Raw genomic sequence first — 25,133 nt, 5'->3', positions numbered from 1 at the left:
CAAACATCATCCATCCAACCATCATCCAACCAACAATCATCCATCCATCATCCATCCAAACATCCAGCATCCAACCAACCATCTTCCATTCATCCATCCAGCATCCAACCAACCATCACCCATCCATCCAGCATCCAACCAACCATAATCAATCCAACCTGCATCCCACCAACCATCATCCATCCAACCATCATCCATCCAACAATCATCCAACCAACCATCATCCATCCAACCTTCATCCATCCAACCATCATCCATCCATCCAGCATCCATCCAACCATCATCCATCCATCCAGCATCCAACCAACCATCATCCATCCATCCAGCATCCAACCAACCATGATCCATCCACCCAGCATCCATCCATCCAGCATCCAACCAATCGTCCATCCAACCATCATCCATCCAACCTTCATCCAACCAACCATCATCCATCCAGCCAACCAACCAGCATCCAGCAACAGTGTTGCTAATGAGAGCAGCGTTAGCTTCTGAGTGGCGCTGTAACAAAAACAAACTCTTCCTCCAGTCAACACTTAATATCAACAATTTTTATTTAATTATAAAGCATAAATATTTGGAGTCATTTTAAAGGTTAAGTTACAATTTAAATTAGAAACAACACTTTAAAACTAAATATTTAGTCAACAAGCTAAGCTTTAGCTCCAACCTAAAGAATTAGCTCTGAGCTACTAAATATTTAGCTATTGCTGAGTTTGAAACTGACATTTATAAATGAATGAATGATACGCTGAAAAAATAACTTTAAAAATGAACCCTCAGTTTTGTTTCTTTTATGACAAAATAACCCAAATTATTGGCATTAGGTTTTGACTGAAACATGAGAGAATATTGAAGCGTCACTCGGAGCAGAACCCGGCCTGCGGGTCGGCCAATCAGAACCCGGTCCCGGTGTTCTGTTGTCTCCTTCACTGGTTATCCAACACACACACACACACACACACACACACACACACACACACGATGGGGTGTGGGCGATTTACCATCATTTGTCAACAAAGAACTGTGGCAGCTCTGCGTTGCCATGGGAACTGTGTTGGCGAGGACTGGCTTTACATCACAATGTCTGGAAATGGCCTCCATTCAGAACCAGAAAAACGGTAAGAACCCAAACCCGACCAGAACCAGAACCCAAACAGAACTGAGCTGCGTCCAGTTTCCACTGGAAGCAGGCATGCGGTGAAATGGCGCCCTCTAGTGTCCTGGATGAGTTTTGAAGTGTTTTCTACTCAACACGGTTTTGCTGCAGAGGTCCAAAAGGTTCTGGAGCATTTACTGATTTATCTTCAGCACCAAAGAGCAGTAACACAATCCGGTCTGGTCCAGTTCAGGTTGGGTTCCGGGTCTGACTGAAACCGCTGGAGGAGATGCTCCAAGGTTGTAGGGTCTCCATGGCGACGGCTGCAGATGAAACGGGTCCAGCTGGGTCCATCCAGAACCACCTTGCCGCCACTGCAGAGCATAAGGCCTTTCAACCATGACTCAGCAAAACACGACAAGCAGCCTCATACTTCAGAGTTTTATTAAAAGATCAAGAATCAGAACCACTTCTGGACCGCAGATTAATCAGAACATTGTTTCAGAACCGGCCGGCCGGCCAACAGCAGCTCTTCAAATATCTTTGGCAGATTCATCGTCTTCAGTAATTTCATCACTGCGACGTTTTGGTCGGTGTTGCTTCGGTTCGGACCGCCGGCAGAAAGAGTAAGAGGTCTAAAACATGAGGAAGCAGCTTCCTGTTGGCTCTCAGCAGCTTCAAGGCAGAAAGGAAACCGGTCTCTGCTCAGAGGAGGAATTATTGCCGAGACGCCCGGACCCGGCTCGGCCTAGAAGAACCGGCTTCAGGTTGTTCTCTTGCAGACGTGGATGAAGTAGCAGGGCGGCGGGTCCTGGCCCGGCCGGAAGGCCTTGAAGTCTCCGTAGACGGTGTGCTCCATGTTGGCGCTGAAGGCGTCGCTCAGCAGCTCGCCGAAGCTCTGCAGGCGGTGAGGGTAGTAGGACAGCCGGAACTTACTGCACAGAACCAGAACAGGGATTACTCAGGACGGTTCTCAGAGTCGTTTACTGACATTATTCTGGTTGTCGGGTCAGACTGGAGAAAAACAGCTCAGCGACCGTCTGGACCGACCGCCTGGACCCCGCCTGGCGACAGACCGCCTGGCGACCGACTGCCTGGCGACCGACCGCCTGGGGACCGACTGCCTGGCGACCGACCGCCTGGACCCCGCCTGGCGACAGACCGCCTGGCGACCGACTGCCTGGCGACAGACCGCCTGGCGACCGACTGCCTGGCGACCGACCGCCTGGACCCCGCCTGGCGACAGACCGCCTGGCGACCGACTGCCTGGCGACCAACCGCCTGGGGACCGACCGCCTGGACCCCGCCTGGCGACCGACCGCCTGGGGACCGACCGCCTGGCGACCGACCGCCTGGCGACCGACCGCCTGGACCCCCGACCGCCTGACCCCGCCTGGCGACCGACCGCCTGGCGACCGACCGCCTGGACCCCGCCTGGCGACCGACCGCCTGGCGACCGACCGCCTGGACCCCGCCTGGCGACCGACCGCCTGGCGACCGACCGCCTAGACCCCGCCTGGCGACCGACCGCCTGGCGACCGACCGCCTGGACCCCGACCGCCTGGACCCCGACCGCCTGGACCCCGCCTGGCGACCGACCGCCTGGACCCCGACCGCCTGGACCCCGACCGCCTGGACCCCGACCGCCTGGACCCCACCTGGCGACCGACCGCCTGGCGACCGACCGCCTGGACCCCGCCTGGCGACCGACCGCCTGGCGACCGACTGCCTGGACCCCGCCTGGCGACCGACCGCCTGGCGACCGACCGCCTGGACCCCGCCTGGCGACCGACCGCCTGGGGACCGACCGCCTGGCGACCGACCGCCTGGCGACCGACCGCCTGGCGACCGACCGCCTGGACCCCGACCGCCTGGACCCCGACCGCCTGGACCCCGACCGCCTGGACCCCACCTGGCGACCGACCGCCTGGCGACCGACCGCCTGGACCCCGCCTGGCGACCGACCGCCTGGCGACCGACCGCCTGGACCCCGCCTGGCGACCGACCGCCTGGACCCCGACCGCCTGGACCCCGACCGCCTGGACCCCGCCTGGCGACCGACCGCCTGGCGACCGACCGCCTGGACCCCGCCTGGCGACCGACCGCCTGGCGACCGACCGCCTGGACCCCGCCTGGCGACCGACCGCCTGGACCCCGACCGCCTGGACCCCGACCGCCTGGACCCCGCCTGGCGACCGACCGCCTGGCGACCGACCACCTGGACCCCGCCTGGCGACCGACCGCCTGGCGACCGACTGCCTGGACCCCGCCTGGCGACCGACCGCCTGGCGACCGACCGCCTGGACCCCGCCTGGGGACCGACCGCCTGGCGACCGACCGCCTGGCGACCGACCGCCTGGACCCCGACCGCCTGGACCCCGCCTGGCGACCGACCGCCTGGCGACCGACCGCCTGGACCCCGACCGCCTGGACCCCGACCGCCTGGACCCCACCTGGCGACCGACCGCCTGGCGACCGACCGCCTGGACCCCGCCTGGCGACCGACCGCCTGGCGACCGACCGCCTGGCGACCGACCGCCTGGACCCCGCCTGGCGACCGACCGCCTGGCGACCGACCGCCTGGCGACCAACCGCAAGCTCACCTGACTTCAGGAAGCTTCTGCAGCGCCGCCTGAGGCACCTGGATGGTGTAGTCCAAGGTGATCATGTGAGGCTTACTGTTCACCCATAGAACCGAGGTGGTGATGTCCTGGGTCAGGTCGCTCTGCAACAGAACCACAGAACGGGTCAGACACGGTTCTGCTCAAGGCTCTGATTAGACCTGCTTCTGTGGCGTTAACTCTGATGAAACAAGCCAAAGCTAACTAGCTAAAGCTAATGAAACAAGCCAAAGCTAACTAGCTAAAGCTAATGAAACTAGCCAAAGCTAACAAAAGCTAATGAAAGTAGCCAAATTTAATTAAAGTAGGCAGAACTAATGAAATTAGCCACAGCTAATTAAACAGCGAGAAAATCATCTCCAGATTATTTTAATCCGCATTAAAGAAACTAAATCTGCAATATGGGAAATTTATCAAAGTTTAAAATAATATTACATGATATTAATCAGGTGAATTCCCATAAATAAATCAAATATGGCAAAATATAAAAACAGAAAATAAAAATAAACTGAAAATAAAAACATGTAACCTGTCTGCAAAGTGTCAATTACAAATTAAATATGAATACTTGGAAAACAAAAATTTATTTAAAAAGTGATAAAAATGAGAATAATAAAACTAAAACAGATATAGTTTAACATCTTAGCTTACACTTAATAATAAATTAAAAATGAAAAAAAATGAAAAATGAAAAAGATTTTTCTAGTTTTATAGATTCACTGATAAAATCGTTCATCCAGAATCAGTTCTGATATTTGGTTCTGTTCGGACCGGTCCTGTTCAGCAGCAGAACCGGTTCTGGTCAGCACCACCAAGCAGGCCCTGGGTTCCAGTTAGCATGCTAACGATAGCATAAAAAGTTAGAATTAGCATGCTAACAGCTAGCATGCTAACACTAGCAAACAGGGTTACTACCACTAGGCAGCATGTGAACAATAACAAGGTTGAAGTTAGCACGATAACACTAGCATAGTTCTGTATGCTAGTGTAGGGTTAGCTCTGTTAGCAGAGCTAGCATCAGCATGCTAGTTAGCTATGACTCTTTAGTTGTTTTGCCTGGATGAGATGAATCCATGTGGAGCTCTGAGCCTCTGAACCAACGTTTAGCTTTTGCTGTCTGGATTTCTGAAGCCGTGAAAAACGCAGAGAGAACCGACTTCCTGTTACCTTGTAGTAAATGTTCTTGCCCTGCGGGGCGCGCCCCGTCTCCAGGATGTAGTCGTAGTTACGGTGATCGATGATGAGGATCCCGCCGGGTCGCACCATGCCGGCGATGTTACGGAGCGCCAGGCGCTGCTCGCTCTGGTCCCCTACGATGAACAGCAACGCATCACTGTCTGAAGGTCAAAGGTCAACACCACACAGTACTGTCCAAACCTTTGAAGTCCGGCAGGTGAGCGAAGGAGTTCCCGAGGCAGATGACGGCGTCGTAGCCGTCCGCGGGTCTGTGGATGTCATCAGGCAACGTCAGCCAGTTGGCCTCTTCGATCACTGGACACACACCGAGAAGCTTCAGGACCGGTTATGGTTCTGGTCAGTAGAACTGGTACTGTTCGGTAGAACCGGCTCTGATCGGTATAACCGGTTCTGTTTCCGGTCGGGTTCTGGTCCTACCCCACTGGTCGAAGGCGGCCTCCTTGCGGCGCTCCCAGCGCGCCTTCAGGGCGAACTTCAGCATCTTGTCGCTGGCGTCGACGCTCACCATCTGGAAACCTTCCTCCACCAGCATGATGGAGTCCACTCTGCACAGACGGGACAGAACCGGGTCAGAACCGTGTCGGATCTTGCCGTTATTTACACTGGTGTTTTATTGAAGGCTGCCGTTGTTCGTGTGGTTCATAAATCATCTTGTTGCTAAGTGACAGCTGCTAACGTTTCTGGATTTAAAGGCCTGCGTCACCAGCCCAACATTTCCAGTTTGTGTACCGTTGCATTGCTCCTCTTTGTTGTGTTGTTGCCAGTTTGCTAAAGAAAGCAACCTGGAAGGTAAACATCCTGCCTGAGCTGGTGGCCGCATGGGGCCCTTCTGGCCCCTAAAACATCTGGAGACACACCTGGATTGATCTATTATTCACTCAGCTTCAGGTCGCTCAGAAAATCTCAGAGAACATTCAAAATAAAACATCATCCGGGTCACCTGAAACCCATCAGCTCAGCAACAAGTGGAAAACGTCACTACCGTAACTCATGGAGATGTCGCGCACAGCGAACCGCGGCTGGCCGCTTACCCGGTCCCGCAGGCCACGTCCAGCACCTTCCGCACGCCGTGCCGCTTCAGCAGGGAAACCACCCAGCTCTTGTATTCCTGGGTCCGGCTCTGGATATCTCCGATGTACAACTCCCACACTTTGGCCGCTTTCCCGTCCGCGTACTGATCCGGAAGTCCCTCGGCGGCCACGCCGAGAGAGCGGGTCCTGAAGACGCTGTCGACCGACATGCTGCCCGCCTGTTCCCCGCTGCCAGGGTAGTTCTGTGGGTAGAAGATGAGCTGGAGGCAGCCTGCCCCTCCGGCGGGTTGCTGGTGTTTATATAGGAACCGCAGCACGACAAACTTTCAGCCAATGGCGCTCTGCTGCGGAAGGACGCCTACTTTCTCATTGGCTGGCTCTCGGACGCTCCGCCCCTTTATTGTTGACGTCAGCGGAAACTCCTCTTCAACTCTGCCCTGAGTTTAGTCTCGAAGGTTCTCCTGAAGCCGAGCTTTCTCATTGATTTTGCGCTAAAATCTGAGCAGATGTTTAGAGTTTTAAAGAGTTTTAAAGTGTTTTGCAGGTTTTTAGAGGTTTTGAGCTCACGCTGGATGTTATGAGGATTCTGGGTTCGTTTCCCGTTTCTTACCTGAACTCACCTCTGACCCCGCCTGTCATCTGGAACATTTCGTACCGTTAACTGTGGAACATGAGGCGTGTTTTAGTATTTCAGTGAATTCAGATGACAGATTGTTAAAATAATATTCAGAGGTAATTATTGAAGCAGTCGCAGAGTCCAGGAGCAGAAGTGGAGCTGGACCTATTCAGAACCTGCTCTGATAAAATAAACAAACGGTTTAATTATTAACAAAGATGATAAAAACGGACAGAAAAATATCCAACATTTTAATACTGAGTGTAGTGACTGCGATCACGGCGGCCGGATGCTAACTTACAGTTCACTCATTCTTCCCTAAAAATGAACCATTTTCAAATGATCATTAAATAAACACAAAACCACTGTTTCTTTTCTTCGTCCTTATGATCTATGTTGATTATGAAATGCTAACAATATTCAGAGAAAAATCAGCGTTGACAGCAGAATAATTCAGTTTTTCTTCATGAGGGATGATAATCTGAGGTCTGTAGGTTTAATGCACAAAAAGCTAAAGAAATACATAAAATTATTTCTGTTATTGGAGTATATAACCAAATTGATAAAAATATATAACCAAATGAAAAACAACCTGATTTTAGGATGATTAAGTTATATCCCGACATGAATGTAGATAATTTAATAATCTTTATAACCAAACTGATCAAACAGAAAAACTCCAGGTAACAGAAAAAGAGCGTTACCATGGAAACCATTAAACCCCGTCAGCTTGAACACTTCCTGTTTATGCAGAATAATAAACATATTTTCTTTTCAGAAGTAATATTATTTACCACTAAATTATGGAAAAACTAATAATAACAATAATATTTAGTAACAAACAAATTCAAACAAATGATGCTAAACTTAAAATTCAAACTGAAAGTGAATGAAATCAGATTTTAGACAAAAACATTAAATGAACTAAAATATTTTCTAAAGAAAACAGAATGTTATATTGTTGATTAATATGTGGACAACTGAAAAAATGAAACAAGAAAAAATAATTTTAACTGCATCAGATTATTTTCTTCCTACTAATGAAATCTTTCTTACGTTGCATTTTTTACAATGTTATGATTTATGACGACGAATTAAGACAGAAAGTTTATTGGATATTAAAAATAACTTCCTCAGAGGGATTCATGTGTGAAAATATTTCTGAGTCAAAACTGAGTTTTTCCACTCTTTAATAAAATTAAGTAATTTGATAAACTAATACAACAAGGATTGATTATTGATTTAGATTCCTTGGAGGTTTAGAGAAATCTGCAGAAAAGATTTTCCTGTTTTCATTTTAATAATTCTTCAGAAAGTCTTTGTGTTGTTGCGTGGACAGGAAGTTAAATGTTATATTTTTTTAGCATTGTGTGTTTCTGACTTGTGGATATTAAAAAGTAAATCTCTTAAACTGCTGCAGGATGAAGCCTGAGCCGTTTCTGCCCCGCAGGTTCAACATTCAGCAACCGCTGAGCCTCCTCCCGCTCTGATTGGCTGAGCCTCCTCCCGCTCTGATTGGCTGAGTGCAGCTCGGCTCGGCTGCAGCCGGTACCGTCCGGGTTCGGTTGGAGCAGCCAGTCTTATCAGCGCCGAGCCGCAGCTTCAGCCGACCCGGTTCACTCTGAGCAGAACCTAAGCACCGGGTCAGCGGCCGCCCTACTGGGCCGGTTCCGGTCCGGTTCGACCTGAACCGGCAGGCCTGCAGGTGGAGAACTGAAGCAGTTTTCCTCCGCTAGAGGGCGCCGCATTCAGGGGACGAGAGGCTCCAACCAGCAGCAACATTATGGGATGCATCACCATGGAAACATCAAATCTACAGCTGGAGAATTTCTTCAAAATGTTAGCCACTGTTCTGGACCTGAACAGAACTCAGCGGGTCGGTTCTGCTCGGTTCTGTATGGAGCTAAATTAGGGCCATGTAGTTTTTTTTTCTTTGAAACGGAAACAAATCTGAATTTAAACTGAACTGAAAAAAATAACAGAACAAAATGTTTTGAAACGTTTTTTCCCCTCAGATGAGAAAAAGCGATTGAACAAACTAAAGTCCAACTCGGCTCCGTGGGGCAATGAGAAATAAAAGCCGTTGAACAAAAACAGAAATACTTTGTGTAAAAGCTTTAAACATGAGCAATAAAAACAAACAGTTACAGTTTGATTTAAAATCCTAGTAAAAGCAGAAAATATAAAATAACATTTACTTATTGATTACTTTAGGAATCAGATCATTTCATTAGAATGAATGTTCAGTTTGTCTCTATAGCATCAAGATTTGATCATTTCTCATAAACTAAATGTCTGGACATTTCTAAACATTTCCTCTGAAGGATTTTTCTGAAATTGCATTAAAGCTGCAGTTTATAACTTTTCTAAAAATATTTTCTACATATTTGTTTATACTGCCGAGACAATCTGCTCTTCCTTCTCTGAGCGCTAACTCCAAACGATCAGAGGCAGGAGGCGGGTCTTAGCGCTAGCGATGCTCCGATTGGTCCGTGCTGATTTGCCTCATTTTACCAACATTTTAGACAAAAAAAATTGATATTGGCCAAAATCGGAACTGGCAGGTCAGGACTTTTAATAGATCGGTGCAGCCAGACTTAGCGCTGTTAATCACAACCTTCTGTGGCGCTGCTCATCTCCCCCTGCTCTCTGCTACATTCAGCTAGCACAGGCTGTCATGAATGCTAAGGCTAGTTAGCATAGCCACCGATGACGGCCAAGTTGTTTCTCTGCCATTAGCACATTTAGCAGCAAGTACATGGTGGTGATTAGCAGCACTAAGCTCCGCCTCCTGGCTCTGACTGACTGTTTTCGGAGGAGATTGATGTTTCAGATGATCTGTCTCCTAACAAACTGTTATGGTAACCATGGCAACAGTTTGAAGAAAAGTTACAAACATAATTCTACATGGAGAGAAGGCGGCCATTTTAATGTTTAACTACCACCCTGAATGCCGACTGCCAGGTTCTGTCCTCCACAGCGTAAAGGTTCCAAAGCTGTGGTTCAGAGGTCCGGGGGAGGAGCGGAAGCGGCCGGCTGCTGGCCGGAGCTTCGCTCTCTGTGTTTCTGACGCCGAACAACGTAAAGTCTGAGCAGAAACACGGCTGCCACCAGAACCACGGCGGCCCCCACCCAGACCCAGAGGAAGGGCCCCGGCAGAGCCGAGGCGGCCCTCAGAGTGCTGTTGCGATCCGCCGGGGTCACGACCTCACCTGCTGCCACGGCGACGCACCGCACCTGTCCCGTCAGCAGGAAGCCTCGGCGGCAGGAGCACAGGAAGCTGCCGAAGGTGTTGAGGCAGATCTGGTCGCACTGCCCCATGTGACACTCGTCGATGTCCTCACACCGCCGCTCCTCCAGCAGGAAGCCGTCCGCGCAGCGGCACGCCGCGCCGCCCGCCGCGCACACCGCCGGACAGCTCTGCTGGGCGCAGTGCTGCCGGCAGCGCCGCGGGTCCTCGCTGTCCGGGACGTAACCATGGAAACAGGAGCATCTGACCCCGCCCTCGGCGTCCGCACACCGTTGCTGGCAGGGGGCGTCGTCGCACCGGAAGGGGCCGTTGAAGAAGAGCTCCTGCTCCCAGCATGCATTGCTGTCTGCGGTTCCGCACAGAAACCCGTCTGGTCTGTCGGAACACGGCTGCTCCGTCCAGACCCGGTACCGGGCCAGCGCCACGCAACTGGGCGAGCAGACCACGGCGCCGGCCTCCCACCGGACCCAGGACGAGTTGAAGGTGCCGTTGGCAGCACCGGAGGTCCAGCGATACCCTCTAAGCGGTTCTGCCGGGTCGCTGCAGGACCCGGCCGGCAGCCGCAGTCCCATCCAGAAGCTACCGGACAGAACCGGAGCCAGGCGGGCCAACAGCCGGTGGCTGCTTTCAGCCTGCAGCGTCAGCAGCTCTCCGCCCCGCCTGTGGCACGCCGCCGACGCCGAGTCAAAGTCCAGTCCAGCCCGGTTCACCGTCAGGCAGCGGCCTTCAGAACACAGAGGCAGGCAGGCCTGCTGCCGGCCCGGCCTCCAGAACCGGCAGCATCAGAACCCACAGCAGAAGAGCCATTCCAGCAGCCAGCCGCTGAGGTTCTGAGCCTCGACCCGCCTGAGGCATCCGCTCCGGAAACCCGGGCCCCAACCGGTCCCGGGGGCCCAGAGAGCAGGAAGGAAACCAGAGGCAGAGACCCGGATCGGAACCAGCACGGCTAAAACAAACACTCCCATTCTGTTCAGGGATCTGGTCACAGCTGGGCTGAACAGAACCACCAGAACCAGCAAAACCCAACAAAACCAACAGAACACAATGGGACTGAACAGAACCAGCAGAACTTCTAACCGTGTCTGTTGAGTCTGAGAAGGAAGCAGAACGTTTAGTTTTTTTTTTTACCCCTCCAGGGTCTTTGTGGCTCTAGTGTCCCTTATATCTGACAGCAGGCTGACAGGAAACGGGGGAAGACATGCAGCAAATGTCGTCGGGTCCGGGAGTCGAACCCGCGACGGCCACGTCGAGGACTCTAGGCCTCCAAATACGGGTCGCACTAACCGCTACGCCACCACGGCACGCCCCAGAACGTTTAGTTAAAACCTGACAGAACCAGCAGCCCGGCCATGTTCCTCTGTGGGTCAGCACCAGAACTTTAAACCGGCTGGGAGCCGGAGGAGAGACAGGAAGGACTGAGACAGCAGGAGGATTTATCCAGCAGGTCAAAGGTCGTTACAGTAACAGAGCAGGTGAGACTAAAGCAGGAAGGATTTCCTGCAGATCAGCTAGAAAAGTTTCTGTAATCAAACACAAACGGCCTCAACGTGAGTCGCAGCCTGATGACGAGTCAAACGAGTCGCCTGGAGTTTTTCCTTCCATTTCACTAAGAAGGTTTCAGCATCAGGCCGATACTGTGGTGCAGAAAACCAGTTTCTGTCTTACAGCAGTTTAAAACCAGAGAGTTACTGGGGAGACCATCACTGACCAGGAAAACATGAGGACGTAAAAACAGGTCCAACACTTCCAACAGGTCCAACACTTCCAACAGGTCCAACACGTCCAACAGGTTCAACAGGTTCAACAGGTCCAACACATCCAACAGGTCCAACACGTCCAACAGGTCCAACAGGTCCAACAGGTTCAACAGGTCCAACACATCCAACAGGTCCAACAGGTCCAACAGGTCCAACAGGTTCAACACGACCAAGACGTCCAACACGTCCAACAGGTCCAACAGGTCCAACAGGTCCAACACGTCCAACAGGTCCAACAGGTCCAACACATCCAACAGGTCCAACAGGTCCAACAGGTCCAACAGGTTCAACACGACCAAGACATAACATAACAGGAACATAACAGGAACATAGCAGACCAGGACCGGGACCAGGAGACCGGGATCAAGACCGGGACGGGGACCGGGAGACCGGGACCAGGACCAAGACCGGGACGGGGACCGGGAGACCGGGACCAGGACCGGGGGACCGGGACCAGGAGACCGGGAGACCAGGACCGGGACCAGGACCGGTACCAGGAGACCAGGACCGGGAGACCGGGACCGGGACCGGGACCAGGACCGGGACCAGGACCGCGACCAGGAGACCGGGACCAGGAGACCATTGTTGGCTTCATTGTACATTATAAAAAGTTGCTCAGCTGATTTCTTGCAAGGAAACAATGGTAAAGGTCAAAGGTGAATTCCCAGCAGCAGCTCTGTCCTGCATTGTGAGGCGGCACAATAACAGCTTTCTGTTTCCAGCCTCTGGAGTCGGCTGCAGCCGGAGACATCTGGAGGCGCAGTCATAACAGAACCCTGCCTCTCATTGTTTTCTGCTGCAGAACGGAACCGGCCCGGTTTCTGCTGCTGGACAACACTTCCGTCTTCAGTTTGGCTCCCAAACAGGATGCCTGCTGAGAGCACCAACATCTCAGCAGGCTCACATCAGTTCTCCTTCAGCCATGACTGGACCGCTGCAGACCGGTCTCCGTTCTCCCTGAAACTCTGCACAGATCCAGCTTTGTTGCTCTACACAGCAGCCATGTTGCTGATCTTCCTCCTGCCGCTCATTAGCAGCTTGAAGGGATCAACTGGAGCCAAACAGGAGATGCTGTGCACCTCTAAAGCCTGCTTCGTCCTGAACATGGAGCCCGTTGGCTTTCACAAGGCCCAGAACCTCTGCGAGGACGACGGCGGGTACCTGATGACTCTCAGAGACAGAAAGGAGGAGGAAGATCTGCGCTCACTTCTCTTGCTGGTTGAAAAACAACATCCTGACCAGGTTTTAAAGGTCTGGATCGGATTGAAGCTGAAGAAAAAGGACTGCGTTCTCCCTGACAAGCCTCTCCGAGGATTCAAATGGGTCTCTGGGGACGAAGATTCCCAATATTCCAACTGGGAACAAGAGCCTCTCGTCACATGCACCTTTGAGAGATGTGTGAAGGTGGTTTACACCTTCTCAGTCCAGGATCAGCTGAAATGGACCCAAGGAGTTTGTAGAAAAGAAGCTTCTTATGCTTGTAAGTTTTACTTCCAGGGAATGTGTCCCTCTCTGGTTCTGCAGGGGCCTGGAAAGATCGTCTATGAGTCGATTTTTTTAAAACAGCCTCTAAAAACTGAGCTGAAGCTGCTTCCGTACGGGACGAGGGCCGGAGTCTTTTGCGGTGGCCAGGAGACGACGTCCTCTCAGTGCATAAAGCTGGACGGCGCCTACGTCTGGAGCCCTCCGGGGCCGTTCTGCAAGCCAGAAACCCAGAACTGTCAGAAGAACAACGGAGGCTGTGCACAGGAGTGCCGGCAGGAAGGAGGAGCTGTTCGCTGCTCCTGCAGAGAAGGTTGGGAGCTGGAAGAGGACGGGTTCTCCTGCCGGATAACGGACCTGTGCCAACCCGATACCTGCGAGCACAGCTGTGTGACGGGCCAGGCCGGCGTTTCCTGCAGATGTCCCAGTGGCTTCAGACTGAGTGAAGACCAGCGGAACTGCTCCGACGTGGACGAGTGCCTCTCTCAGGCCTGCCACAACGGCGGCTGCGTCAACACGCCCGGCAGCTACAGGTGTGTGTGTGGGGACGGCTTCCGCCTGACGGGCGGCGAATGCAGGCATGTGAACGAGTGCGACGGCGCGGTGTGTGAGCATGGCTGTGTGAACACTGGGGGATCCTTCTCCTGCCTCTGCCAGCAGGGTTTCCGTGTGTCCGGAGACGGACTGTCCTGTGTGGATGTGGACGAATGCACCGGTGACCCCTGCCCCCGTCTCCTCACATGCATCAATACGGTCGGCAGCTTCAGCTGCTCGAAGCTGGAGACTCGGGAGACCGTGACCTCCGCGTCGTCCCAGTCGCCCGTCACCTCAGCTGCCCCGGCAGAGGACAGGAGGACACACAGGATGGCTGTGCAGCTGCAGCACTGGTCCCCCCACACCGAGGCCCCGCTGCCTGAGCTGGTCAATGTCACAGACCAGATCGGCAACCGGTCGCCGGTGTCGGCTGAGGACGCCTCGGCCAGGAACAGGGTGCTGATCTGCGTCCTGAGCTCGGTCGTCCCGCTGCTCGCCCTCGTCGCTCTGACTCTCTTCATCGCCATCTTCCGCTGCAGTCGCTCCAAAACGGAGGTGAAGAAGAAGAAAAGCACGGCGGACGGCTACTGCTGGGTGTCCTCGGGTCTGGATCCACGGCTGGAGAAGCTGTACGAGTCCATCCTGACTGATGACCTCTGACCCCAGAGAGAGAGCAGGCACTGCATTTCATGTTAATTTATGGAGATCTGTATGGATATCATCAGCATATTTTCATCCAGATTCATTTCTAAATGTTTTGTAAGTAAAGTTTATTACAGATGTAAAAACAATCCAATAAAAATACAGCAGGTTGTTTAGATTTTATACGTTTAAATAAAATAACGTCATCCACTGTGTCGCCATGTTGTTTACGCCACAATGCATCCTGGGTAGTTGATGTGTGCTAGGTGCTAATGCTAACACAGTAAACAGATTAATGGCTGCCCTGGTCAGCCTCCACCACCCTGACTGTTTTGTTTATGTGTGTGTGTTTGTGATAGTGTGTGTGTGTTGACGCGTGGGGTGTGTGTGTGTGTCCCCGTGTGTTTGTGCGTGTGTGTGTCAGGAACACCTGCAGGAACTGGAGATGACTGATTTATAGCTGACAGCAGATATTAACTTTAATCCAACAGAAACTCATTTTTCAGAATGAAGCGTCTCTGATGACAGAAACAATTTGACAGATCCACAATTGGTACTGTCTCTTTAAGCAACAGGTAGCTCACCTGGAGGCTCACCTGGTCCAGGAGAGGCATGATGGGAAGGTCTGACCACAGTCAGGAAGGAATCGGTTCCAGTTCCAAATAGCTTCAGGTTGAGGAAATAAAAGTTTCTATTGGGTGTATGTAAACTTGTGGTTTCATCACATGATCAGCTGACCTGGACGGACCTGAAGGTTCAGGAAATCAGTGAAGGTCGAAGCTGCTGCCGCCGTTAGATGCCAGGTGAATTCTGGGACATGTTATGGAGGACAACCTCATATGAAGCGTCCCAGTGTGACCCGGTTCTTCTGGTTCTTCTGCTTTGCACACATCAGCCTGGCTGTCAGGTTTGACACCTATTAAAGACAAATTAAACAAACACAGAAAAGACAAGAGAGTTAGATTTTTTGATCTCGCGAGGAGAACGGATAGAGATGTGTTTACAGTCACAAATCTCCAACCGCTCTGAAACACATTTGTCCGCTCCTCTCTTTTTATTACTTTCGGAGTCCCTATCACAGAGAGCACTGCAACTCTAAAGGGTGGGGGCAGAACACTTCATCACTTAGTTGCAGTGCTAATGGCAATCACTAACTAAACACATGGTATCTTGCATTAGATTATTCGGCTCCAGACACAGTAAAACAGAGCAAGTTGTACGTCTTCACAGCAACAGTTTTTTATCTAGCAGGTCAGGATGCAGAGGTTTCTGCTGAACGATAAACCTGCTGCCCTGTTCCTCTCTGCTCTTCCTCAGAGAGAAAGGAATCAAAGTAATTCAACAACACAGAAACATTCTTTATGCTAAGATGAAACAAAACAAATTAAGGCATATAAGACAAGAACATTATAAAGGCACATGAAACAACAAATATTTGATAATAATATATACAATTTACCTAACAGTGGCCTGGAGGAAGGAAGCCAGAGAATCCTGCGAGCCGCGCGGCGCCACCTCAGGATGCTGCTGGGATCCATCAAGCTGCTCCTTCACAGCAACAGGCTTTCACAGCAACAGGCCGTCACAGCAACAGGCTTTTACAGCAACAGGCTTTCACAGCAACAGGCCTTCACAGCAATAGGCTTTTACAGCAATAGGCCTTCACAGCAACAAGTCTTCACAGCAACAGGCCTTCACAGCAACAAGCTTTCACAGCAACAGGCCTTCGCAGCAACAGGCCTTCACAGCAACAGGCCTTCACAGCAATAGGTTTTTACAGCAATAGGTCTTCATAGCAATGGGCCTTCACAGCAACAAGTCTTCACAGCAACAGGCCTTCGCAGCAACAGGCCTTCACAGCAACAGGCCTTCGCAGCAATAGGCCTTCGCAGCAACAGGCCTTCACAGTCTTCCTGGTTTGTCCACACTGCGATTCATGCAGCAAAACAAATGAGAGATCAGTAAACCCTAAATTTGCTTCAATGCACTGAATGTCCAACCAGGGAGTTTCGCTGTGAATCAGCTGTTGGTGCAACAAATCTGTTACAGAGTCGTTCTGTTCTTTGTTTGTGTCAATGAACCAATAAATGAACTGAAATCAAAAGTGTTCAGTCGTGCTTCATGTAGCTCTGCTCAGAGCTTTATGCTTTCAGCTCATGCTGCTTCCCTCCCAGCAGAAACGTGTTCCAGCAAGAACACTGATCCAAATCCCAACCTGGGCCAGTAGAAACACATCCCAACCTTCCTCCTCCTCCTCTGCTTCACTTCTCATAAAACACTTTGGGCAGTGACCGCAGGCTCCCAGCTCCTTCAGCATTAGTGCTGCACAGGGCCGTTTCTCTCCATGCTGTGACCTCTGCAGCACATTGGAGCATGATGTGTTGCATGGCGCCCTCTGGCAGTCATTTCCTGTCCTGCTGGACGGCTCCAGCACCTGACTCTCCTCCTGGCAGGTCAGCAGCTTCTACAGCAGAGATTCATCTAGAAGCTGCTGACCTGCTGGAGTCTCTCCAACAGGTACAGAACATGTTCACACCTGACGGCGGCTGGCAAGAGGCCAAGCTGTTCCTGTAACATCTACGGTCTTTCTAGAGAAACAAACCGGGGGGAGGAGGAGGAGGAGGAGGAGGAGGAGGAGGAGGAGGAGGAAGAGGCCTTGTTGATTGTAAAAGGACTTACTGACAGATTTCCAGCCCTGAAAGCCAGAACACCTGTTGCTCTGTTCTCCGTCTGATCGGAACGTTTTCTCCAGAACCCGTGAGGTAAAGTCTTCATTTTGTCTTTAATATCACAGTTTTGTGTTTGAAGCCTGATGCATAAATCTCTCTTGTTGACGACTTTCATTGGAAACATCAACTTCCTTATTAAGATTTGCAGGAATAATCAGGTGGACCCAAAGGAAGCAGGAAGCTGGACGAATCCCTCTGTGATGAGGGAACGCTGCTCTGATCCGCATCATAATGTTGATCTTGTTTCCTAATCAGCGTCTTCACAGTGACTGGATCCTGATCGAGTCTGAGGGCCGACACTAACTGGTCCTGTTTGAAAAATAATCAACCCTGCTGTCCGGTACTGTCAGGGTGCAACCCAACAGATTTACTTTCACTAGTGGAGCGTTACGGCTTTCACTGGATTAGAAATGACTTTGGGTTTGTTAAGATGTGAAAGACATGGAGACAGAAAATAGAGGAAGGTGATAGAAAAGGTTTAAAGGGAAAGAAGGAGCTAAGAGGAGATCAAGACTACGAGACAAACAGAAAGAGAGAGAAACCACAGCAGCAAATACATACAGAACATACAACGCGCCAATTTCCTTCATATTGGGAGATGGGTTACCGGCCCATTTTCACATGTGAAGCTGATCTTATCCACCGGGCAAAGGTCAAAACTCAGCCGCTGCCCTCTGTCTCCGTTAGAGAGGTTTGACTGACTCACCAACCAGGTCATTTGAACCTTTACAGTTATCAACCCAGTGTTACCAACTCAGCAACTTTCTTGCGACATTGAGCAACATTTCACACAAAATAATGGTTCAGGTTCTCCTTGCTTCAGCCCAGGTGACTTCAGTTCAGTTTTTGCTGACTTGCAATCAGCCGAATCAGGGAAACGTGTGAAACATGCAGTACCAACTACAACATCACTGAGAGCAGGCAGTACAAGTTAAACAAGATGCTTTAGAAGGAGCTGCAGCCCAACGAAGAGCGTCTCAGAAACACGGGCATCTATATCAGCCTGACGCACTAACTGGATGCTCCGGGCTTGGACTAGTCAGTCGCTTTCTCCTCCGCTGGATCTCTGGATCAGAGCTTAGAGATTTCTCAGCCTACTTCATGTTGTCAGCCAGGTTCTGTTTCCATGGTTCTACAGGTCTGGGTGTAGCTGGTGGATCGAACCAGAGGAAGAATGATTTAACACACACGCACACACTATATCACCTGTGCTTTCCTTTCTCTGTGATTGTGCTGATAGCATAGCTCGTTGTTAGCTCCTCTCCATACGGACTGACGGAGCTAACAGGAGGGTGATGTGTGTGTGTGCCAGACCCCGAACCAGCAGCCATGCCTCTTCACGGTGTGTGTAAGAACATCATGAGCGCTCGGCAGAAGGAACACGGCTATGGGACATCACAGAACCCGGACCGGTTCCAACAGCAGGACTACCTGCAGCTGAAACGGTTCCTCCTGACCCAAAACAAGCTGTTCAGAGACGAGATGTTCCCTCCGGACCAGCACTCCATCGGCCAGGGCAAGCTGGAGCCGGCGGAGCTGGCTCAGGTGCAGTGGCTCAGACCAAGAGTAAGCACAGCTGATCTTCCTACTGGATCTACTGGATCTGTTGACTCTGTTGAATGTGAATCTGCTCAGGCTGACTGACCTCTGGACTCGGCCTCGTTGGAGGTTTTTCAGAAAAGTTTACATTTCTTTCCTGCTCCAACATTTAGGAACAACTGAATGATTTTTTGTCGTTTATTTCAGGACATTTTGATGTCCAATCCGTTCTTCATCCTCGATGGCGTCTCCAGGTTTGACTTCGGTCAGGGACAAGTTGGTGAGTTAGGTAAACCAGGTATCTGCAGGCGTGCGATCCGTCGGTCACCAGCTGTCTTTTCTCAGGAAACTGCTGGTTCCTGGCGTCTCTCGGAGCGCTGACCTTCCACAAAGAGATCTTCAAGCTGATTGTTCCTCTGGACCAGACCTGCGTGGGGAAGGACTACTGTGGGCTGTTTCACTTCAGGGTAATGGACAGAAGGGGGCGCCTTCCAGCAGCCTGTTTGCCATGAATCGGCCGAATCTTCTCCAGGTCTTCCAACTGCATCTCCAAACTGATCTGCTCCGGTCCGTCTGCAGCCCAGCTGGCCTCAGATCAGATACACAAAGGAAACGTTCCACATCTGTTGAGATGATAAAATAATGAACTGATAGCGCCTCATATAGGTGGAAAGTCAATAATTCCCAGCAATAATGTTGGTTATTCGGTCTACTATGAGCCTGTCAAGAGAAAAACTAACTGTTTAGTTTTCAAGCTAAACGTTTAGTTAGAATATTTAGCTTCAATATTAGAAAGCTTATATTGAAGCTAAATATTTAGCTTAGTGCTAAATAAATGTAATATTCAGTGTGCAAGCCAACCAAACATTTAGCTTGAAGCTAAATCATTTTCTGCAGACGAGGTATCTTCCTCTCCTCTCTGTCCGCTGAGACAAACGTCTGCCTCTAAATGTTCCTTCCAGTTCTGGAGGTTTGGGAAGTGGGTGGACGTGGTGATTGACGACAAGCTGCCAACAATCAAACGGAAACCCATCTTTGCCCGTTCCAAAGACGAGCGTGAGTTCTGGCCCGCTTTGCTTGAGAAGGCCTACGCCAAGTATGTAAAGACCTCCGGTCTGTTCCTCAGAGATGGGATCAGTGAACTGTCTGACGCCAGACATAACCTCCTACCTGAATACGGCAGGGTTTGCGGATCCTATGCGGATATGACGTCTGGGACTCCGGCAGAGGCCATGAGGGACTTCACCGGCGGCGTCCACATGTGCATCCAGCTGTCAGATCCTTCCCCTGATCTCTGGAAGCTCCTGTGCAGAGCTGGACGCTCCAGGACGTTCATGAGCTGCAGCACCATCCCAAAAACGGTGAGAAAATATACAGACCTGAATGGGGAACGCCGTGCAGACACTGACCTGTCTTTCCTACAAGGCTGCCGCCATGTTGGAGGACAAATGTAGCTGTTTATCAAATGAAGAAGGGTCATTTGTTCTGATATGTAAATATGATCAGATTGATTTAAAATTTCACCGCTGGAAATAAAAGTCCTGAAAGACCAGCAGTGAGACCAGCGGTCCTCAACTCCAGGTTGGGTGTCCGGCTTCCTGTCAAAGCGTCTCTGCTCCAACACACCTGAGAGAAACAATGAGGTCATCAGCAGGATGGAGAGCCTGCTGATGACCTCACGACTGAACGCAGTTTGGTTCCGATGTGTTGGACCAGGGGCCCGTCTACAGCGGACGCTTCAACGTCCCTTAATGTTTTCCAAATGTTCTCTGGCGGAGGGACCACACCCACCATGGAGATCCCCCAGGGAGAATCTAAGACCTGTGCTTGTGTGTCTTCATCAGGAAACAACTTCTGGCGACAGGCTACCGAACGGACTGGTCCCGGGCCACGCCTACACGGTGACGGGTCTGAAACAGGTAACGGCTCTCTGGAGCTGACCTGAACAGAACCTGAGTTCTCCTTTAGCTCATCTCTACCCACTCAGTTCATCCATGAAAAACTCGAATTTAACCTAATTAAAATAGTTTTTACTTTCATTCCTATGCAACCCAAATCGATCAGTTACCCCAGATACACAGGGTAACCATGGCAACTGAGATTCAATAGCTTTACATACAAATGCAGACCTCAGGACAAACTTGGAGGAGTTGATGTCAGTGCTGACAGTGTGTTTGTATGCTGACCAATCAGCTGCAGAGCCAGGAGACGGAGGTGAACCTGGTGCGCCTGTGGAACCCCTGGGGGCACGGAGAGTGGAACGGAGACTGGAGCGACAAGTGAGACCTCGCAGCTGGCAAACTCGTTTATTCTGCTGAAACCTATAAATAAATGCTTCCTCCTTGTTCTGCGAGGTCTCCTCTGTGGCGAAGCGTCAGCACAAAGGACCGCGAAAAGTGCCTCACTGTGGAGAATGATGGAGAGTTTTGGTAAATGACTGAAGTTACAACTTCTGTGAATTAATGCGAAATATTGAAAACGCTCCAGTGCACAGAATACAGTCAGTATATGAAAATGTGTTCAGGATGAGCCTGGAGGATTGCTGCAGATATTACACCAACATTGAAATCTGCGGCATGAGACCCGACTTCCTGGACGAAGAACCGGCCTGCCACTGGAAGACGTCCATGTATGAGAACCGCTGGGTGGCAGGAACCACGGCTGGAGGCTACATCAACCACAAAGGTAAGAACCAGAACCAGAACTCCACCATGGCCCAGCATCTCTGCTCTGCAGTCAGGACCTTTGACCTGCTAATGGAGGCCTGTGCAGCCAGAGGTGGACCTCTGGGTCGTTTCTCTGAGCTCCACTAAAACGTTGCTGTTATGGTTCTAAACCTGTGAAAGTCTCCTGGTAGAGAAACTGCTGAGCCTCGATGTTTTCCTTTCGTCGGTTCAGTTAAAGTTCCACGTTCCTGTTATTCCAGAGACTTTCTGGACCAATCCCCAGTATCGGATCAAGGTCTGCGGAAAAACCGATTCCTCTCAGACCAGGAACACCCTGGTGTCTCTCATGCAGAAGTCGGACAAGAGGAACAGGCGTTTGGCGCAGCTCTTCTTCATCGGCTTCATCATCTTTGAGGTAAACATGTTTCTACAGGAAGTATAATGTCCTAACTTTCCATAACTGGATCAAACCAGCAACTCGATTTTTCCATTTTGTTCAATGTTGGACATTTATAATTCTTCACCTTTTTTTTCCTCCAACATGGACAATTTTCCACTGATTTTCCTCAAGGTGTCAGAAAAAGTAAGTGTGTGTTCTGAGTAACGGCTCCCGGAACCTGCTCCAGAAATAACCAGGCACGTTCATTTTCCTGCAGGATGAGAAACGTGCCGGAAAGTTCCCAGCATCGTTCTTCAGCAGCCATAGACCCGTTGCCCAAACCAGGAAGTTGATGAAGTCCCGTGAAGTGACGGAGTTCCTCACACTGAAGCCCGGAGAATACGTCATCGTGCCGTGCACCGACGAGCCCAACCAGACCGCCTCCTTCCTCCTGACCATCTTCTCCCGGGAGGAGACCCGCTGCTAGTAGGTCCAGACATTTCCAGGGTGCAACTCATCAACCCGTCAGAAGAATCTGGACTGGGTCGTTACTTATCCATCTGTTAGGTCTAAGATAGGAGAGCTGTTGGTGAACTGGTGAACGGTCCCTGACCAGGTTCTCAGGGCCCTCGGAACCGGTTCATTGACACTGGTTGGTTTCTCTGGACCTGCCTGGCTTTTGTTATTTGTCTCTGGAATAAAATGACAGTTCATAAATGGTGGATGTCCATGATGTGGAAACTTTATTTTATCTCTTTCTCCCCAGTGAAAACTCTGGACACAATTTGAACAATCCAGTTGAAAAGGTTTGTTTCTGCAGACACGTTTTATTGATCCTGTTGTTGAGATGTTTTGATCTTCACATTTCTCTGAACTGCTTCATTAACAGGCGAAGAAAGAGAAAAACTGCCAGGATGTTGAAAAGAAAATGCTACTCTTCCGTCAGTACTCAGACAAGGTAACCTGCTTTAGACCAATGCAGCCTCCAGTGGTGAGCACTGCTAACTGAAATGCTAGCTGCTTTGACACTAAAACATTAGTTCCGCTAACGCTAAAGCGCTACACCAACACAGTATGTAGTAAAACTGAAGCACTATACCAACAAAGTAATTACTAGAGACTAGTGCTAAAGCTACTATTGATGATGTTGCTACTGACCATGTGATATTGACAATATGTGCTGCAACATAAAGTGTTGCCCTCGTCAGGATCAAATTTGTCATGATTTAGCTTCCTGTAAGGTTTGGCTTCAGTTCCTGATTCTCCTGGTTTCAGTTTTATAGTTGCTGAATTTTACGAAATCTGCTGCTGATTTTGTTTACTGTTTACTGTAGAGCTACAGCGATGCATTCTGGGTACAAAATAAATGTCATCTGGTGCACCGCGTCATATGTGGAGAACATGAGGAGCGTTCTGCAGCAGAATAAATATATAATTACTTGAATAATTCTTAACAGTTGAAAAGCAGAACTTTATTCAACTGAAAGATTACAAAACAGCTGAGTAAATTAGTGCTTTAGAATTTATCTGGAAAAGTAAAATGCTTTTAATATTAGCTAAAGCGCTAAGCTAAATATTAGCTTTGCTTTTAGCTCATTTACAGACTAGCAGAAATGTGTCCAATATATTTCAAACTTAAACGTTTTTATTTACTGAAATCAGTTGACCCGATTTAATACAATCTGAGGTTTGAAAGTCATTGTAGGAGGAACCGGTCGTTCTGTTGTCATGCCAACGTGGATCTGTTCAGCTCTGTTCTCTTTTTCAGTATGAAGAAGTCGATGCTGAGCTCCTGCAGCAGCTTCTGAAAGGTTTGAACATGAAGGGCAGTAATTCACAGATTAAGGAGATCCTGCCACAATGAATAACCTCTGACCTTTTCCCTGCAGGTGACCTGATATCAGGAAGCTTTAGCATCGATGCATGTCGCAGCATGGTGGCTCTGATGGATGTATCCTGCTAGGGTGGAAGGAACTTCACTGCTTACAGAGCAAACTCTTGTTGCCTTAACAGCTCATTCAACAGGAATCTGGAGATGGAAAGCTGGACAGTCAGGAGTTTGGCTATCTGTGGCACAAGGTTATGAAATATAAGGTAGTAGAACCAAGCCAAGGTGAAATCTGGGCAGTGTGGTTCTGCTTTAGTCTACAGATATTAAATAGTTCCTGTTTCCTTTCATCAGCGAGTTTTTGCCAAAATGGATGTTTCTCAAACGGGAACGCTGTCACTGACGGAGCTGAGGAACGCTTTGAGAGACTCGGGTAAATCCATTCCAAGAACGTTAAGGAGCCTCATGTTTCTGTGCAGAGGATCAGGGTGACTGATCGGAGTCTGAGACTGAAGACTTAACATCTGCGCTAAAGTCATTAGCTAAAGTCTTGAGCTAAAGCCATTAGCTAAAATCATTACCTAAAGTCCTGAGCTAAAGTCATTAGCTAAAGTCAATAGCTAAAGTCCTGAGCTAAAGTCATTAGCTAAAGTCAATAGCTAAAGCATTAGCTAAAGTCCTGAGCTAAAGCCATTAGCTAAAGTCATTAGCTAAAGCCAGTAGCTAAAGCCAGTAGCTAAAGTCATTAGGTAGAGTCATTAGCTAAAGCCAATAGCTAAAGCCATTAGCTAAAGTCATTAGCTAAAGCCAGTAGCTAAAGCCATTAGCTAAAGCCAGTAGCTAAAGCCCTGAGCTGTTTTCCAGGTATGAGCATCAGCGATGAACTGCTTAACCTGATGGCGGTTCGTCACGGCGCCTCCTCGGGTCACATGACCCTGGAGAACTTCATCAGCCTCAGCCTCCGCCTGAGCCGCATGAACAGTGAGTGAAGCTCTGAGCAGACATGTTGAACCCTGACCCTGGGTCAGTGGTCTGCCTGGTGTAAACCTGCCCCGGTTTGACAGTCGCCTTCCTTCTGTTTGTTCTGCAGAAATCTTTACAGAGCTGTCGGATGGGAGAAACGTCACGCTGTCCAGGTCAGAGGTAAGAAAGCTCCAGGACAGATTTCACTTCCAGATTAAATCTGAATATTGATGATTCTGGTCGCCGATGGTGGTTAATAATCTGCCTCTGTGTGATTTTAGTGGCTGTTTCTCTCCATGTACACCTGACCCAGCAGGTAGAAGACAGGAGAGAAGATCTGCAGAAACACTTTGTTGGAATTTCAGAGGAAATTAAACTTTTTTACTCTTTTTCATAAAAACCTTCTGTGGCGATTTACTTTTTGTCTTCCTTTAAATGATTACATTTTGAAGAACATCTGAGCTGCTTTATCTTTTATTACCCAAAGTGGGTCCTGGAGGCCCGGCATTGTTAGAGGCCAAAGAAGAACATTGACCTGCTGAAAGGTTGTTGGTACCAGGGAAAGAACTAAAACAATAGGATACCGGGCCTCCAGGACCCACTTTGGGCTCCACTGCTTTATTATTTTAACATATGGAGTCCATCATCAGTCTTGCTGGTTATTTTAACTCCACATTTGATGCTATTTGTCTTCAGTGTTCTTGACCTTTTACCTGGCCTGGAGTTGTAGGCTTTCTTAATAATAATAATGCATTTTATTTTTTGGTACATTTCTCTGCACTCAAGGACACCTTACAAAA

The 25,133-nt window shown here is 49.9% G+C and overlaps 4 protein-coding genes across 4 annotated transcripts; 2 read left to right on the top strand and 2 right to left on the bottom strand.

The window, feature by feature from the left end:
* Nucleotides 1-1,526: 1,526 nt before the first annotated feature.
* On the bottom strand, nucleotides 1,527-6,252 carry gnmt (glycine N-methyltransferase). Its single transcript, XM_028000987.1, has 6 exons — nucleotides 5,949-6,252; nucleotides 5,335-5,462; nucleotides 5,098-5,211; nucleotides 4,888-5,030; nucleotides 3,703-3,824; nucleotides 1,527-2,034 (listed from the first exon to the last, which is right to left on the bottom strand). The coding sequence occupies exons 1-6, from the start codon at nucleotides 6,155-6,157 to the stop codon at nucleotides 1,863-1,865; spliced, it is 888 nt and encodes a 295-aa protein (XP_027856788.1). The 5' UTR covers nucleotides 6,158-6,252; the 3' UTR covers nucleotides 1,527-1,862.
* A 1,485-nt stretch (nucleotides 6,253-7,737) lies between these two features.
* Nucleotides 7,738-12,173, bottom strand: LOC114134466 (uncharacterized). The gene is made up of 3 exons (XM_028001087.1): nucleotides 11,480-12,173; nucleotides 10,608-10,760; nucleotides 7,738-10,538 (listed from the first exon to the last, which is right to left on the bottom strand). The coding sequence occupies exons 1-3, from the start codon at nucleotides 12,171-12,173 to the stop codon at nucleotides 9,568-9,570; spliced, it is 1,818 nt and encodes a 605-aa protein (XP_027856888.1). The 3' UTR covers nucleotides 7,738-9,567.
* LOC114134377 (complement component C1q receptor-like) lies at nucleotides 12,115-14,904 on the top strand. Its single transcript, XM_028000974.1, has one exon. The coding sequence runs from the start codon at nucleotides 12,439-12,441 to the stop codon at nucleotides 14,245-14,247; it is 1,809 nt and encodes a 602-aa protein (XP_027856775.1). The 5' UTR covers nucleotides 12,115-12,438; the 3' UTR covers nucleotides 14,248-14,904.
* Nucleotides 14,905-16,861: 1,957 nt separating this feature from the next.
* LOC114134373 (calpain-A-like) lies at nucleotides 16,862-24,789 on the top strand. The gene is made up of 22 exons (XM_028000967.1): nucleotides 16,862-16,991; nucleotides 18,271-18,524; nucleotides 18,705-18,777; nucleotides 18,843-18,964; nucleotides 19,460-19,593; nucleotides 19,681-19,858; nucleotides 20,342-20,416; nucleotides 20,691-20,776; nucleotides 20,852-20,926; nucleotides 21,022-21,182; nucleotides 21,424-21,578; nucleotides 21,735-21,746; nucleotides 21,820-22,028; nucleotides 22,309-22,348; nucleotides 22,432-22,500; nucleotides 23,311-23,353; nucleotides 23,432-23,493; nucleotides 23,568-23,636; nucleotides 23,725-23,803; nucleotides 24,235-24,351; nucleotides 24,461-24,513; nucleotides 24,615-24,789. Exons 2-22 carry the CDS (start codon nucleotides 18,288-18,290, stop codon nucleotides 24,639-24,641), a joined length of 2,076 nt encoding a protein of 691 aa, XP_027856768.1. The 5' UTR covers nucleotides 16,862-16,991; nucleotides 18,271-18,287; the 3' UTR covers nucleotides 24,642-24,789.
* The last annotated feature ends 344 nt before the right edge of the window (nucleotides 24,790-25,133 follow it).

The sequence above is a fragment of the Xiphophorus couchianus genome, chromosome 19 (assembly GCF_001444195.1).
Source record: "Xiphophorus couchianus chromosome 19, X_couchianus-1.0, whole genome shotgun sequence".
Lineage (NCBI taxonomy): Eukaryota > Metazoa > Chordata > Actinopteri > Cyprinodontiformes > Poeciliidae > Xiphophorus > Xiphophorus couchianus.
This window is presented reverse-complemented; position numbering and strand designations above follow the sequence as displayed.